Source organism: Scyliorhinus canicula, chromosome 4, assembly GCF_902713615.1.
Source record: "Scyliorhinus canicula chromosome 4, sScyCan1.1, whole genome shotgun sequence".
In the NCBI taxonomy this organism is placed as follows: domain Eukaryota; kingdom Metazoa; phylum Chordata; class Chondrichthyes; order Carcharhiniformes; family Scyliorhinidae; genus Scyliorhinus; species Scyliorhinus canicula.
The window spans coordinates 207,299,549-207,316,954 of NC_052149.1; the positions used below are offsets into that span (position 1 = coordinate 207,299,549).

Sequence of the window (17,406 nt, forward strand, 5' to 3'; positions counted from 1 at the left end):
CACTCAAGAAGCTAAACATCATCCAGGAAAAGTAGCAGATAGCCTGCTGCCCCATGCACCTCCTTAAATATTCACCCCCTCCACCGCTGATGCAGTGTCAGCAGTGTACACCATTTATATAGTAAACTGCAATAACTTGTTGAGACGCCTTCGACAACACCCTCAAAAACACAGCATCTTACCACCTCAGAGCACAAGGGCAGTAAGTGCATGAGAATACCATAACGTGCAATTTCCCCTCCAAGCCTCACACCGTTCCTGACTCTTTATTGCTGTTCCTTCAATTTTGCTGGATGGAAATCCTGGAACCTTTTCCTAAATGTTAAGAAGTGTGTTAAGAGACATGCCAATTAGATGTCTCATTAATATTAAGTATCCAACAATTGACACTGATATGTAAAGGGGTTGCAGGTGGCTTTTGAGGCATGTGATGTGGTGATGGAGTTTTGTATAGAGTGGGTTCAAGGAAAATAAAGGTGTATGTGAAAAGGAGAACTCTTGACTTTATACTCAACAGCAGCTGAAAGCTAACAATTGGTAGCAGAGGATGGTTGCTGTGCAAATGTAAAGGCTTGAAAAATACAACTTTTCCAGAAGCAAAAAAAATTCTGCATCAATCAAGAAGTGAGTGAGAAGGAAAAAGAAAAATATATATGGCTGAACTTAGAATAAAGATTTCCGGATATGACTATCCACCATTATTTTCTGAAAGGGGATCGTACGACTAATGTAGAAGTGCAGTTGTTCTGTGGACTAAGGTGTTATGGGAGAGGCGTTTTTAGAACTCCAAAATGTATCATGGAGTTCAACGAATCTCCCCCTTTAATATATTGTTGCTTTTGAAGCACACGGCTTGTTCTCCAGATGTGGTATTACAATTATGGACACGTGGGTTTTTAAACACAAAACAATGTTCATTCCATGAATTCAACTTAACCTTTAAATAAACATTGGATCACTTAACACCCCTTACTTCAAAGATAACCCCGAAAATAATACAACACTAAATAATCCCTCAAAATGTTCCTTCAAACCTCCAAAAGACTTTACCTTTAACAACAGACATGAGGTTACATTCAATATCTTTGGATTTTCAGACATCAACAGACCAGTTCTGTGTTTTCTTCTTGCAGCTTTTTTGCAAAACACACAGACACTCCCAGCTTTTTCCTCAAATGTGAAACCACCCCACCCTCTGACATCACTTCAGTAATATGAGTAAAAAACCCACCTCCTGACATCGAGCGAATAACTCCCTCAGATGTTTTAAATGTCCTTTCCATGTCTGGCTGAACACTACCAGAACATAGAACATAGAACAGAACAGCACAGAACAGGCCCTTCGGCCCTTGATGTTGTGCCGAGCCATGATCACCCTACTCAAACCCATGTATCCACCCTATACCCGTAACCCAATAACCCCCCCCCCCCTTAACCTTACTTTTTAGGACACTACGGGCAATTTAGCATAGCCAATCCACCTAACCCGCACATCTTTGGACTGTGGGAGGAAACCGGAGCACCCGGAGGAAACCCACGCACACACGGGGAGGACGTGCAGACTCCGCACAGACAGTGGCCCAGCCGGGAATTGAACCTGGGACCCTGGAGCTGTGAAGCATTTATGCTAACCACCATGCTACCGTGCTGCCCACAGATCATCGATGTATACCGCACAATTGGGTAATCCTGAAACAATTGTATTAGTTAACCGTTCAAATGTTGCTCGGGCGTTTTTCATGCCAAATGGCATAGCTTTGAACTGGTATATGCCATCTGGAGGCACAAAAGCTGAAGTTTCCTTCGCCCTTTCAGATAAAGGTACTTGCCAGTAACATTTCAGAAAATCAAAATTTGGAAATAAAAGCGGATTGTCCCACTTTCTCAATGCAATCCTCCAAACGTGGGATCGGGTAAGAGTCCGTTCTTGTAACTGCATTCACCTTTCGATAGTCCACACACAACCATTGGGTACCATCTGGTTTAGGTACCATCACTATGGGTGAGCTCCATTGGCTGCAACCCACTTCAATTATGCCATTCTTCAGCATACTTTCAATCTCTTTGTTAACCTGTGCCAATTTTAAAGGATTAAGTCTATATGGATGTTTTTTGATAGGAACAGCATTTCCCACATCTATATCATGTATAGCCATTTTAGTACTTCCCAATTCATCTCTACAAACTTGCCCATGTGATATCAATAACTCTTTCAGGGCAGTTCGTTTTTCCTCTGGATGGTAACAACAATTCATCCCAATTCTTAAGAACATCCTCATTTTCCAATTTAATTTGAGGTATGTCAAATTCACAGTCATCTGGATTTGGTTCGTCACTTTGAGTTAGAATCATTAAAACTTCCTTTTTCTCTCCTTCCCTTTCAAAGTACCTTTTGAGCATATTCACATGACACACTCGGCGAGTCTTCTATCTGGTGTTTTTACCACATAATTCACCTCACTTAATTTCTTTTCAATCTGATACAGTCCACAAAACCTAGCTTTTAAAGGCTCACCTACCACTGGGAAAACTACAAACTTTGAATTTCTTGTCTGCTACCAGTTTCATCACATTTTTTGCAACTTTCAAATGTTGTCCACCCAATTCACCTGCTGTATTTAATCGTTCCCTAAAATTTGACACGTAATCCAATAGTGTAATTTCCGATTTCTCACCCACCAATTTTTCCTTAATCAATTTAAGTGGTCCTCTTACCGCATGACCAAAAATTAGTTCAAAATGACTAAATTTGGTAGACTCATTAGGTGCATCCCTAATTGTAAACAATACGAATGGAATTCCTTTATCCCAATCCTCTGGATAATCTTGACAATACACCTTCAACATTGTCTTTAATGTCTGATGCCACCTTTCTAACACTCCCTGCAATTCTGGATGGTACGAAGTTGATTTAAATTGTTTTATTCCAAAGCTATCCATAACTTCTTTGAATAACTTTGAAGTAAAATTTGATCCTTGATCCGATTGCATTTCTGTGGATGGTCCATATCTAGTAAAGAATTTCAGTAACTCCTCCACAATCCTTTTAGCTGTAATATTATATACTGGAATGGCCTCTGGAAACCTAGTAGACACATCCATTATAGTCAAAAGATATTGATTCCCACTTTTTGTTTTAGGAAGCGGTCCTACGCAATCGATTAGGATCCTTGTAAAAGGTTCCTCAAATGCTGGAATGGGAATTAAGGGCGCTGGTTTTATCACTGCTTGAGGTTTCCCTATCACTTGACATGTGTGACATGATTGACAAAATTTAACTACATCTTTATGTAGTCCAGGCCAATAAAAATGTTTCTGGATTTTAACTTGAGTTTGACTTATTCCCAAATGACCTCCCACTGGTACCACATGTGCAACTCGCAACACCTCCTTTCTATACCCTACCAGCAATACTACTTGATGAACTTCTGCCCACTTTTCATCCACCTGCATATGAACAGGTCTCCATTTTCTCATCAAGACATAACTTTTACGGTAATAGCACTCTGGTATACTCTCAGATTCCTCTTCCGAATATGCTTTCTGATATATCCGTTTTATTTCTACATCTTTCTGTTGTAACTCCGCCAATTTCCTGAACTAAAAATATCCGCCTCATCCACCACCTGTTCTTGTTCTTTTTCAACTCTCTGATCAAAAATCGTTTCTGATAATTGCACTTCAACTTCATCTTCACTCTTTGATTTCTCCTCTTGTCTTAACCTGTGACTTTGCAACTAGGTTACTACACAATCCGAAAAAATCCCAGGATATCCGTCCTTCAACCCTTCAGTTGTCTGATTTTCCACTGGCTTATCAACCACAGTAGGCATCACTCCCACCAGCGACCTAGCTATATCATTACCCAAGATAAACTGTATTCCTGGACAAGATAGTTTATCTATTACTACCACTTCACCAGTCTTCACCACTGTTCTTCCACATGAGTTCTCACTACATCAGGAATTGAATTATTAAACTCCTCCAAAAGTATAATTTCTCTGAGAGCTTCATACGTTTGGTCTATTTTCAAAGCCCTTATCCACCTATCAAAATGACTCCGTTTGAGCCTTTGAACTCCATGTATGTTTGACCAAATTCTTTCCTTAAATTTCTAAACCTTTGTCTGTAAGCTTCAGGCACTAGCTCATATGCACTTAAGATGGATTTCTTCACCTCCTCATACATTCCAGATACCTCCTCCAGTAGTGATGCAAACACTTCACTAGCCCTACCTACCAGCTTTGTTTGAATCAGTAATAGCCACATGTCCTGTAGCCATTACATTTGTTTAGGTACCTTCTCAAATGAAATGAAAAAGGCTTGTACCTCCTTCTCGTCAAACCTTGGCAATGCTTGAACATATTTAAATAGGTCCCCACCACGTCTTCGACTATGACGCTCTGTCTCATTATCCTCATCCATCTCCTCCAACTGTGCGTGTCCCTTTGCGTCTGCCAATTTTAACTGATTTTCATGTTTCAGAGCCATTTTGCGAAGTTCAAACTCTCTCTTTTTCCCTTTCCTCTCTATCTCTTTCTTTGTTTCTTTCTTCTCTCTCCTTTTCTTTTTCCTCTCTATCTCTATCTCTTTCATTTTCTTTCATTGCATATTCAAGCTGCTTTAATTCTTTTTCATGTTCAAGTTGCTTCATCTGCAACTGGAGCTTTGCCATATCTAATGAGTCAGAATGTTTCACATGCAAACGTAAATGCGCAGATACCGTGCAGATACCGTACCTCACCTTTTTTGTATTTTTTGTATTTTGTCAGGTAATGTAAACTGCAATGCTTTTGCCAAACCTGTTTTTAGTCTCTGTCCATAAGGTATCACGTGTTACCGCGTCCACCCCCAAAAACTTCTGAGCCTCCGAAAGAAGCATGGTTCACAACACTCTCCCCACTTAAACTAAATACCACACTGGAAAAGCCACAATCCTTCACTGTCTTTAAGTTCACAAAAGCCAATCCAATAGATAGATTTTTATCCCAGACGAGCCCCGAATTGTTATGGGAGAGGCGTTAACAACCTTGGGAAAGAGGAAAGCAGATCTGGCACTGGCTCTTTCTATACCTTTTGAGATTAAAATCCGAAGCAAAGTGTTTTCTGAACTGGTACTGGAAGGGTTCGACTCAGAAGAAGGTCTGGAGATTCTATTGCGTTTTATGGATATGATATATCAAAAGGATGACTTGTTAAGTGCGTATGAAGTCTGGTCAGAATTTGATAGATATCTCTATTGAAGACTATATCATGGAATTTAGCAGACTATACAAAAGTCTGCACAAATACCGCCTAGAATTTCCACAGTCTGTGTTGGCATTTAAGTTGACTGGACTGTGCTGGAGTCCAATATTGATAGGCTCCTAGTTTTGTCAGGAGTTAAGTTTGAATATGATACCTTATTCGATCAGATGATAGAAGCCTTAAAGAAGTTTCTGGGGAAACATTCAATTCCTATGGCTCTAATGACACAAATGGGTCAGTCAGCACGAAAGCAGGCCATGGAAGATGCACCACTGACAGGATGGCGAGATCGTATGGTTACAAACAGGTATGAGAGTATGGAAGGAGATCAGGACCTGGAAATTATGAGGACAGAATGTGGAAAAATAGATAGGGACAGGAAAAGGGCCCACCAACAAATTTCTTACAGAGAATAGGGGAGAATTTGCTGATGGCGAGTTTAGGAATATGTGTGAAAATGTGAATATCACAGTTATGAATATGGCTGCAGAAAGCCCATTTAGTAATGGTGTGTGTGAAAGAAAACATGCTGTAATAGATAACATGCTCTGGGAAATTTTGGCAGATAGACCAAATTGCAATTTAAATTCAGCCTGAGCATGGGTGGTACATGCAGATAATTGATTGCAGATGGTTGGGGGGCTATAGTCCCTATCAAGGTAGTGTTTAGTAGAAATCCTAAACTTCAGTTAATTTTCGATGACCAGCCTCCAGCTTGGGAAGGGACTACAATTAGTTCTGCCTTTGCTGAGCATTTAGATGCATTACATCGCAGTAGAAAAGCCTTTTTGGAAGCAGAAATCTCTGAAAGAATTTGCAGAGCTTTCAGGTATAACGTACAGCCATCAAATACCGTTTGTCAGCAAGGAAACATAGTATACTGTGAGAGAGACAATGGTAATGAATGGAAAGGCCCAGGGAAGATCATAGGCATAGATGGCAAAACAACTGTTTTGCAACATGGCAATCAGACTATTAGGGTACATTCATCAAGTATAATGGGTACAGATTACAAATTTTCAAATTTAGACAGAGCACGCAGACATGAGGAACCCAAGTCATCTGGTGCACACATGGAACAGAACTATGAGGATTAGTTAACTGATATAGATAGAGTTTCTGTCGAGGAACACAATACTTCTGATGAATTAGAACAGACCATTTTTTCCAAAAGGACAACTGCCAAAAGTTGGTACAAGTGACATATTTGCCTGAAGGGTCTTGTCAATGGAAAAATGCAATTGTTATTAGCAATGAAGGGAAGGCCACTGGAAAGTATAAACACTGGTTGAATGTACAGCATTCATGGGAGGGTGTCAAGACAATGGATTGGGAACATGAAGTTCGAAAATGGAGGGCACAGAAACGCAGTGCCAGTTCAGAAAGTACATCGGATAGTGAACAGGTGCGCAGGAAAATGTCGAAAGCTATTGAAAGGACATCCCACAGCAGAAGGGAAAGATGAAGCACTAGCACTACAGAATGAGATACCAGGCGGGATAGGGGGACGTAGTTTGTCAAGGTCTCGGAACATGGGTAAGACTACGAATACTACTAGGAGTAGAAACCCACATGCACATGAGATTTTAATGGCTTCCAAGTTATCAAAGATGCCAAACAGTGAGAACTGCATAGGTGAAGTGAATTTGGGGTATACACGGAAGTACCGGAGGGGGGACAAAGAGCTCTATCCCACAGATGGATTTGCACAGAAAAGGTTCTTCTGGATGGAACTTATAAGGCAAAGGCCAGGCTTGTGGCAAGGGGATTTGAAGAAAACTTAGAAGATCAGGATTTAAGGGTAGATTCGCTTGTGGCAGGAAATGTTATTTTAAAGGTCTTCTTGGCTCTATTAGCCACAAAGGCATGGGATGCAAACCTATAGTTATAAAAGCTGCCTTTTTGCATAAGTTAATAAATAAACTTATTAAGTTTATTTCTTAATAAAGAAATTAACTGACTCCTACTTAACAGTAGAAATTAATGGGCACAAGCTCACCATCAGCTTCAGTGAGACATTTTTCTCTGACCTCCTAAAGAGTCAGCCAAAGTTGAACAAATGTGTGTATGGATTAAATGATGCGTCTAGAATCTGGTATTCTTCGGTGAGGTCAGTTTTGTTAAAGTTAGCCTGTTGCCAGTTGAAAGCAGATCCGGCAATGTTTTACTGGCTCTATAAAATAAATCTTCCTGACATCTTTACAATGCATGTCAATGATTTTTTGTTCGGTGGGACTAGTGATTTCAAAGCTATTGTAATCTCTGGGTTGAGGAAAGAATTCAGGGTTGGAAGTCAGGCTTCTGCTGCATTTAAATATATTGGACTGGAAATCGGACAGACTAAGTTAGGTGCAACTTTACGTCAACAATCTTATCTGGAGAGCATCAGCCCAATAGCAATGAGTTGTGGTCAGGTTTCACAAAAAGATGCAGTGGTTTCAAAGATGGAAATAGATCAACTGCGTTGTTTAATTGGGCAACTGAATTGGTTAGGTAGACAGACTAGACTGGACATAGGTTTGATGTCTTAGAGTTGAGAACAAAAATGAATGATCCTAAAGTGGAAGAGCTAATGAGAGCAAATAAAGTGTGGTCAAACTAAAAATGCAGGACTGTGTTTTGAGGTTCCCAGTTTTAGGTGATCTTAGGCACTTGAAACTCATAGCTTATAGTGATGCATCCTATGCAAATTTATGTGATCAGGTTTCAAGCACAGGAGGTTTTATAATTTTCCTTTTGGGGAACAATGGTCAATGTTGCCCGCTTGTGTGGGAAACAAAGGAAATAAGGAGTGGTCAAAAGCACTTTGGCCGTTGAGACGTTAAGTTTTGTCGAGGCGGTGGATATGGCCTTTTGTGTAGCCCAGATATTGACAGACATTTTGGGATTAGGGAATTTGGGGAACATACTCTTGAGTGTTACATTGACAATAAATCCCTGTGGGAAAATGTGCACTCTACAAAACGTGTGAATGAGAAAAGGTTCAGGATAGACATCGCAAGTTTGAATCAGGTGTTGGAGAGAAGAGAGATAGCAAAAAAATTAAATGGGTCGAATGGGTTGATAGCAACTATCAATTGTCCAATTGTTTTACGAAAAGAGGGGCTAGTTCACAGAAATGTTACTGTTTCTGTGACTTTTTCAAACTAAAAAGTAGGTGAATTGCATGTGTTTTTGAGTTTCTTGCAAATTTGTTTTTTCGAGGGAAACCAATATTTACCAAATTATTTTTTTTGCCAAGGAAGGGGAGACTGTTAAAGAATGGGTCAAGAGACATTACAATTTGATGTCTCACTGATGTTAAGTATTCAATAATTGAAATGAAATTAAATGAAATGAAAATCGCTTATTGTCACAAGTAGGCTTCAATGAAGTTACTGTGAAAAGCCCTTAGTGCCACATTCCGGCAGCTGTTTGGGAGGCTGGTACGGGAATTGAACCTGTTCTGCTGACCTGCCTTAGTCTGCTTTAAAAGCCAGTTATTTAGCCCTGTACTAAACCAGCCCCTAATTGACACTGATATGTAAAGGGATTGCAGGTGGCTCTTAGACATGTGATGTGGTGATAGAGTTTTGTATAGTGTGTTCAAGGAAAATAAAGGTTTAATAACACCTTGTGAAGCATCTTGGATAATGTGATTTTGCCAAAAGCACAATACAAAAACAATTTATTGTGGTTATTGTTGCAGTCACTAATTAAAGGTGCAAATGGTGCCATTGGTGCAGGCTGATATTGCTTAAGTGAGCCGAATGAACATTTCCCCGTATCCTGTTTCGTGCATGTTTAGATCAAATTCAGTACAAACAATTGTATGTAATTATCTTTAAATTACATCAAAGGAATTTTTAATTTCTTTTTGCATTTCAGTGGGACTTGGTGTGTGACAATCACTGGAAAGGGCCGTTTGCTATGTCCGTATTCTTCGTGGGAGTGCTGTCTGGTTCCTTTATTTCTGGACAATTGTCAGATCGGTGAGTTATTTCTATTATTGAACTCTGCAAGAAGAAACTTCAAAAAAGTTATTAGCCTCTTAGACCTGCCAAAAGCAGGATATGTAGTGAAGAGAGCATTGATAAAATAGGAGCGGAGGATTTACCTCACTGTTCATTTACCAGCAACCATTCATTTAATTCTTGGATTTTACGACGCATGTGGGAACTTGCTGCAGGCAGGTGGACTTCTCACAAATGTTAAAAATTCCAGCTATGGAGTCACCATTCAAACCCCAAAGAGAGTTTTACCTGAGATTATGTGAATTGTGCACAATACTGATTGTGCTGGCGAAAGCTATTTTTAACTGGATCGAGGCCTGAAGAAGCAAATCAAGATATTCATCATGTTTTTTTTATATTTCTGTATTCTCCTCCTTTTTCGCATTATAAGACCATAAGACCATAAGACATAGGAGTGGAAGTAAGGCCATTCGGCCCATCGAGTCCACTCCGCCATTCAATCATGGCTGATGGGCATTTCAACTCCACCTACCAGCATTCTCCCCGTAGCCCTTAATTCCTCGCGACATCAAGAACTTATCTATCTCTGCCTTGAAGCCATTTAGCGTCCCGGCCTCCACTGCACTCCGCGGCAATGAATTCCACAGGCCCACCACTCTCTGGCTGAAGAAATGTCTCCGCATTTCTGTTCTGAATTTACCCCCCTCTAATTCTAAGGCTGTGCCCACGGGTCCTCGTCTCCTCGCCTAACGGAAACAGTTTCTTTGCGTCCACCCTTTCTAAGCCATGTATTATCTTGTAAGTTTCTATTAGATCTCCCCTTAACCTTCTAAACTCCAATGAATACAATCCCAGGATCCTCAGCCGTTCATCATATGTTAGACCCGCCATTCCAGGGATCATCCGTGTGAATCTCCGCTGGACACGCTCCAGTGCCAGTATGTCCTTCCTGAGATGTGGGGCCCAAAACTGGACACAGTACTCCAAATGGGGCCTAACCAGAGCCTTATAAAGGCTCAGTAGCACATCGCTGCTTTTATATTCCAACCCTCTTGAGATAAATGACAACATTGCATTCGCTTTCTTAATCACAGATTCAACCTGCATGTTTACCTTTAGGGAATCCTCGACTAGCACTCCCAGATCCCTTTGTACTTTGGCATTATGAATTTTCTCACCGTTTAGAAAGTAGTCTATGCTTGGATTCTTTTTTCCAAAGTGCAAGACCTCACATTTTCTCACGTTGAATTGCATCAGCCATTTCCTGCACCACTCTCCCAAACTGTCTAGATCCTTCTGCAGCCTCCCCACTTCCTCAGCACTACCTGCCTGACCACCATTATGTCCCAAATGTACACCCACCAACAATAAACAATAATCAGGAACAAATATGTCAATCCCCGTATCAATAACAACAATCCCATCATCCGATCAAACCCAAAACATTTACCCACATGTTCACATAAACAAATGACAAAAAGGAATCAGGAATCCCCCATAGCCACCTTTAACACCCATTGCCCCCTCCCCCCTGCCCTCCCACCCGCTCCCTCCCAACTAATGTTCGATGTTATCCAGTTCTTGAAATTGCATTATGAATAATGCCCATGAATTGTAGAACCCATCTGTCCTTCCCCTCAGTTCAAACTTAACCTTCTCAAGAGTCAAGAAGTCCAACAAATCCTCCTAGCACGCCAGGGCACAGGTTGGAGACCTGTGGATCTGTCTTCGGGCGATCAACGGGGCGAAGGCTGCAACATCTGCCTTCGCACCCGCTTCCAAATTTGGCCGGTCCGACACCCCGAATATGGCCTCCTGGGGGCCCGGGTCCAGTTTCACGTGTACCACCTTAGAAAATACCCTAAAAACCTCCTTCCAGTAATCCTGTAGCTTTGGACAGGACCAAAACATATGAACGTGATTAGCGCCACCCCCACCCCCCCCCCCCCCCCCACCCCCACCACCCCCCACCGGTAAGTAGGGGCCTCTGGAAGGTTGCGGGAAGATGGGTGGGGGTCCTGGAGGGGAGGGCATACTTTAAGGGGGCTTGGGGGGGGGGGGGGGGAGGGCTGAAGTGGGGATCCCCAGGGACCCCATAGCAGGGTGTCCTCACCTGAGAGGAGTGGGATAATGTCCATGTTTGTGGGGGGTGACATTGCCCATAGGTGGGGAGCATGGGGGACCAACAAGCTCACTTAGAGATCAGGGCACCGTTTCAAAGTGGCAGCCAATATTTGAGTTCAGCCCCCCAGTGCTGAAAAATATTCTGGGCTGGAATCTCCGCAGCCCCGCGCTGAAATCGCCGCCGTGATTCTCTCACCCGGGAGAATCGTCGGGACCGGTGCGAATTGCGCTACACCGCTCCGCCGCCGATCCGGCAATTCTCCAGAGCGGAAAACCGGAGCCATTGGCGCCGGCACGGTTGGCGCAGCACTGGTGGGGGCCATTCTACAGGGCCCCCCAGTGATCTTCAGCTTGGGATGGGCCACGCTAACATAACCGAGACCCGCCGGCGCCGTCTACACCGTTCATACCCGGCAGGACCTCGGTTTGGATACATCTGCAGGATACATCTGGTGGAGGGGGGGGTGTCTGACGCCGAGGGGGGGGGGGGGGCCTCCGCTGTGGCCTGATCGGCGGGCCGGCGTCTTGTGCTGGGGGCTTCTTTTGTCCCGCGCTGGCCCCTGCAGCCCTACGCCATGTTTCGGCGGGGACGGCACGGAGAAGGGAGCCACTCGCATGCGCCCATCTGATGCCGGGATCAGCAGCTGGAATGGTGTGGGTCACTCCGTGCCATGCTAGCCCCCTGGAGGGGTCAGAATTACTGCTCCTGAGGCCATGTTTACGCCATCGGGAAACGCAATGTCATTTAAGACGGCACCAACACTTCGCCTCAGGATCAGAGAATCCCGCTCCGCATTTGGCACGGGGGTGGAGAATCAATGTTTACGATGGAATCGGGCCCGCCACCACTCCGGCGATTCTCCAAGCCACGAATATCCACGTGTCCGCGATTTATGTCGTGCGGCTGGGAGGTTCATTGCCCGAGGCCCGCCCAGCGATACTCTGCTCCCAGCAGGCCGAGTTCCCGATGGCGTGGCATGAACCACGTATGGCCAGTTGGGAACCTCGTGTGGCGGCTGCGGACTCAGTTCGCTGCCGCCCTAGTGGGGGCAGGGGGATCGATCACCGGGGAGGGGGCCTTATGGACGGGCGGGGCAGCGATCGGGCTGTTCCGGTGCAGCGGCGGGCGGCCAATTGGGGGAGCCTACATTGTCCGCAGTCCGAGTCCGCCGTGACGCTTGGCGCTGGAGGCCACCGCAGTGCGCATGCGTGGACTCTGAACCGAATGTGCGGGGTCTTGTGCGTGCAGCAAAATGTCTCTGCCAGCCCCTTCAAGGTAAATGAATCACTATTTATTTTTTGCAGGAAACTGGGGAGCAAAATGCCAGCAGCTTTACGCCTGCGAGGGGCTTAGCCCCATTTTCGGAGAATCCAGCATTCTAAGTGTGGCCTAAACCGGTGAGAAACTCCCCAGGGCCCAAAAGAGGGACTGAGTGTCATTGAATAGCGGTGGGGAGATCGCCGCCAGAAAACTCTCTGAAAAAACCACCACAAATTAACTTTGACATTTTGAAGGAGAATCAGGCCCTATGTGCATACTATATAGTATCCTGTAATGTATATTTCAAACTTGGTTTGTTTCTGCTTTGCAGGTTTGGGAGGAAGTTAGTTATGTTTGGAACTATGGCTATCCAGACTGTATTCAGCATGCTTCAGGCATTCTCTCCAAACTGGCAGGTATTCTGCATTCTCAATTTCCTTGTGGGTCTTGGACAGATTTCAAACTTGGTGGCTGCCTTTGTTCTTGGTAAGTAGCTACATTATTCAGTCATTTTTTAGCCCATTCCTCAACAGTTGTGATAACTGTCATTTGCAATATGACACCAAGTTCTCTGCATATTGGCCCAGAAGAGTGGTCGAACACCAGGAAATGGTGGGGCGGAATTTTATTGTGATTTCTTCCTGTGGAAAATGGTTGAAAACATTTTGGAAAAGGGCAGGCAAGCAGCAAAAATGTTCCTGCTAGGAATAGAAATGAGAGGATTGAGAAAAAAAAACTTGGAGCTACAAATCACAAAATTTAGTTTAACAAAATAAAAACTGCAAAAAGAATTGGACATCTGAAAACTCTTGGTCCTTCTGATGTATGTGCTGTATCTCTGGCTCAATGCAGTGGAAGGGCCAACATTAAGTTGGTTATTGGACCAGGTCCAGAGCTTTTAAGCATGTTGTTCATGTTATTTAAATTGTTGGAGGAAACAGTCATTGAGAATATTTAACATTTTGTGCTCATCCTCCATTTCAAGTCCACTTATTTTATTGTTTCACCTTTGATATGACTTCTCTCTTGTTATGACACTGAAGTAATGTTTTCTTGGTATCTTTATGCTCAGGTGCACATCTTTGTTCCAGGTCCCTGATCTTCCATCTTTGCATGTCTTTGCACATTTGAATGTTGATGCCAGTACTCCTCTCCGGCAGGATTTGTACAAGCCATTTCCCCCCTTTATTTAATGTTAAATTCAACTATTAATCCCTATCATTCTGTGTTACTTAGCCAGAGCTTATTGCTTGTGGGAATTCCTGCAGCATTCAGGATTATCTTTTTAAAGTTCAACTTAATGTCTGTTGCAACCCCCACAAAACCCACGGGGATGACCTGATTCATCTCCCGTGAGCCTCATGGACTACGAGCTCCCCCGCTAAAGGACGGAGGCCCATCAGTGGGATAGTTAACTCAGGACATTAAAGGCCGGCCCAGGCATTAGCCGAGCTGCAGAGTAGTCCCAGCTGGGACTTTGACTGTTACTTGTATATGCTTTAATTTGGTAATAAACCATTCATTTCTACTCTCCTTCCCGGACTCCTCTGTGATGACCAAATTGACAACAAGGACAAAGCGAAAATAAAGTCAGTACCACTAATCATTTGGGACATAACAAAATATATTTTGAACCAATTTAAAAATGCCACTCTTTGGCATACTTTATATATTCGATGTGGTTGAAGAGGACTGGACCACTCTGTTGAGCGTATGCACTATATTTTAAGGCAAACACTATCATATGGGATTACTGTGGCCTGCGGAATTGCAGGGATTGGAAACCGCAGGTCAGCCAGCAAGCTTGCTACCTTTCCCAAGGGAAATGCCAGCACAGAGCCCGGACCCTCCATTTAGAACAACCTGATGACGAGGAATATATGCAAATGAATTGCATTGCCGCACCACAAGTTGCACCCATTAGGATTACCGTTTCAGTAATTGCAGTTTCGGTAATTAGGAGAAAGACGTTGGAGTTCAACGGTTGAATTTTACCGGACATTGAGGAGAGGCTAGCAACCTATATGGGCAAACCCCTAGCCATAGCGGATATAACAATTATCCCGTTAACTTATGAGCAGTAGTCCGTTATGCCGTCATTAATGATAGTGAAGTGCACTGGACCAAGTCTGCTTCACCTTGGCTGGCTACAACACCTCCGCTTAGACTGGCAACATCATCTGGATGTGCACTGGAGGACTCTCCGAAGAATTGGAGAAGTACTCTGAAATTTTCCAGGAAGACCTGGGCAAAATTAAGGGAACTGTGGCCAAACTATATCTGGACCTGATGCCCAGGGTAAGTATTTCCGGGCCTGCCTGGTTCCCTTTGTGCTGCTGCCGATTGTTGAGGGCACGCTCAGCTGACTGGAAGGTCCTGGGATCATCCGACTGGTACGGTTCGCTGATTGATCAGTGCTGGTTGTCTTGTTACTAAAATCTGACAAAACCATACGTTTAATAAAGCACGGGGAGTCCAAATAAGCAAAAATTAAACAACATTTATTTTACAACAGTTATGCACATGAGCACGGGTAGAACCTCACTGGGTACTCTCTCCTGTCAGTCGGTTCCACACTGGCCAACCTTTTATACAAGTACCGGTAAGCTACCCGCCCCCAATTGGGGAGCTCGTTCTCCTCAAGGAGCATGGGGAAAACAATTATCCCCACACAGTATGTCCAGTGGAGGTTATTACAATACACCTGTGCTGTGATTATAAGTTGACTGCCAGCCTGGCCTTCCAGTGGACAGGTACCTAATGCCACTTATACGTGAAGTTAGCCTGAGGTCATTCCTTTTCCAAGCACGACATGAGCCACGCCTATCTCCAGCTTGAGCTGGACGGCGATTCCAGGTATTATGTAATTATTAATATCCACAGGAGTCTCTGCAAATACACAAAACCACCATTTTCAGCTTGCACAATATTTCAGTGTGTTATAGAGAACATCCTGAGAGGGCTACCACATGTGGTGGTCTACTTGGACAACACCCTGGTCACCAAAAAGGAAGCACCTGAGCTTCCTGGAGGAAGTTCTCCGTCAGTTTTCTGAGACGGGCCTCCACCTCACAAGGGGAAAGTGCATTTTCTACGCCAAGGAAGTAATGTACTTGTGGTATCATGTGACAGACTACACCAGGTAGAGAAGGTACGGGCGATCAGACAAGCTCCTACTCTGAAAAACGTGACAGAGTCGTGGTCGGTCTTAGGTCTTATAAACTATTATATGAAATTTATTCCTGATCCAGCGACCATCCTTGCCCCACTGCACATATTGCTGAAGAAGCACCAAGAATCAGCATGGAGAGTGCCTCAGGGGGAAGTTTTTGCCAGGGTAAAGCAGCAGCTAACGTTGTCCGGATTATTGACACATTATGACCCCTGCCAGTCTCTTGTGACGTGTGACACCTCGCCGTATGGAATCGGAGCTGTATTGTCCCACCGCATGGTTGATGGAAGCGAAAAGTCGATAGCATTTGCTATTGGCAATTACGCTCAGATAGAAAATTAAGGCCTGGCCGTCGTATTCGTGGTGAAGAAATTCCATCAGTACATGTTTGGGCATCGATTCACCATTGTGATGGACAACAAGCCATTGCTGGGTATTTTTAAAGAGGACAAGGCGATCCCTTCAATAGCGTTCTCCTGGATTCAGCAATGGGCCCTTTTGCGAGCAGCGTACGAGTACACCTTCGAGTGTCGCCCAGGCAAGCAAATTGCGAGCCCAGATGTGTTGAGCAGGATCCCGCTGCCGACACGCCCCCACCCCCCTCCCTCCATCTCCACCAAGAGCAGTCATTCACTACATTTGCTAACTCTGATTCTAAGCCACTTGGATTTTCCCAGTTAACACCTTACTCGTTAAAAGTTCCATTAAGATTGCATCCCTGTTCTCACATTGCTGATATAGTGGTGGAGTCAGATTTTATCTGATTTTCAAAAAGCAATGGATCTGTATCTGAAGCGAGCTGGGATATGGGTTGAAAGATACAATGTAGGAATAAATTAGCCAGCTCTTTTAAAGAATCATGACAGGCTAATTGGTGCTAAAATGTACTATAACTATGCTGTTCTTGTGTCTTCATTGAACAACTGTCCTTTTTATTCTGACCAGTTGGTCAATGGTACAACCCTTAAAATAAGGATTTTTAGTCCCTCCCAGGACTGGGAACAAAGGAGACCAGTCATTAAAAATAATGGGCACGATTTAATGGCCACGCTGCTCCTGAGCGGGAGCGTGATGTGGCCGTTAGATCGCGGGAGAGGTCAAAAATCGAGAAAACCGATCGGCGTCGATCGGTTTGCGTTCTAACCGACCCTCTCCTGTTGCCAAAATCGGGATTTCTCCATGGTGTGGCAAAAAAACAATAATCGCCATTTAAGACCAATCTCCATACAATTAATGAGAGCGACCCCCTATCTAATGGCCTCCTGTGATCTAACCGCCTCCCCAGCAAGTGGTCATGCGGGAGCCAATTAGTACTCCATTTGAAAACTGTGGAGTTGGCAGAATTGCTGCTGTGGGGAACCAAGGAGGTGAGTAGCCAACTTTGCTCTCAGGCAATGAACCCGGGTGCACTGCGTCGCTGTCCTGGTGCTCGGGATGGTGAGGAGGGTAGGGGGGTGGTGGGGGGTGTTGCCCCTGTTCTGGGGGCTGGGAAGGTGAGTGTCTCAGTGCCCACTGGTCCGCCATGCCACCCTCTAGATTGTATATACCCATTAAAAGTTGAAAGTATACAAGAGATTATAGTGAACAGATACTTACCTTCTACATTTTCGACAACACAAACAGTAGAATAATCAAAATCTTAGAGCTCC

The 17,406-nt window shown here is 44.0% G+C and overlaps 1 protein-coding gene across 3 annotated transcripts in view; it reads left to right on the forward strand.

Moving 5' to 3' along the window:
• The window catches only part of LOC119965338 (solute carrier family 22 member 5-like), a 146,454-nt gene that overhangs the window by 41,025 nt on the left and 88,023 nt on the right, over positions 1-17,406 (forward strand). For all 3 annotated transcript variants that reach the window (XM_038795966.1, XM_038795964.1, XM_038795963.1), the window contains exons 2-3: positions 9,115-9,218; positions 12,917-13,071. In XM_038795966.1, coding sequence (XP_038651894.1) covers positions 9,115-9,218; positions 12,917-13,071 — 259 coding nt within the window. The remainder of the gene's footprint in view (positions 1-9,114; positions 9,219-12,916; positions 13,072-17,406) is intronic.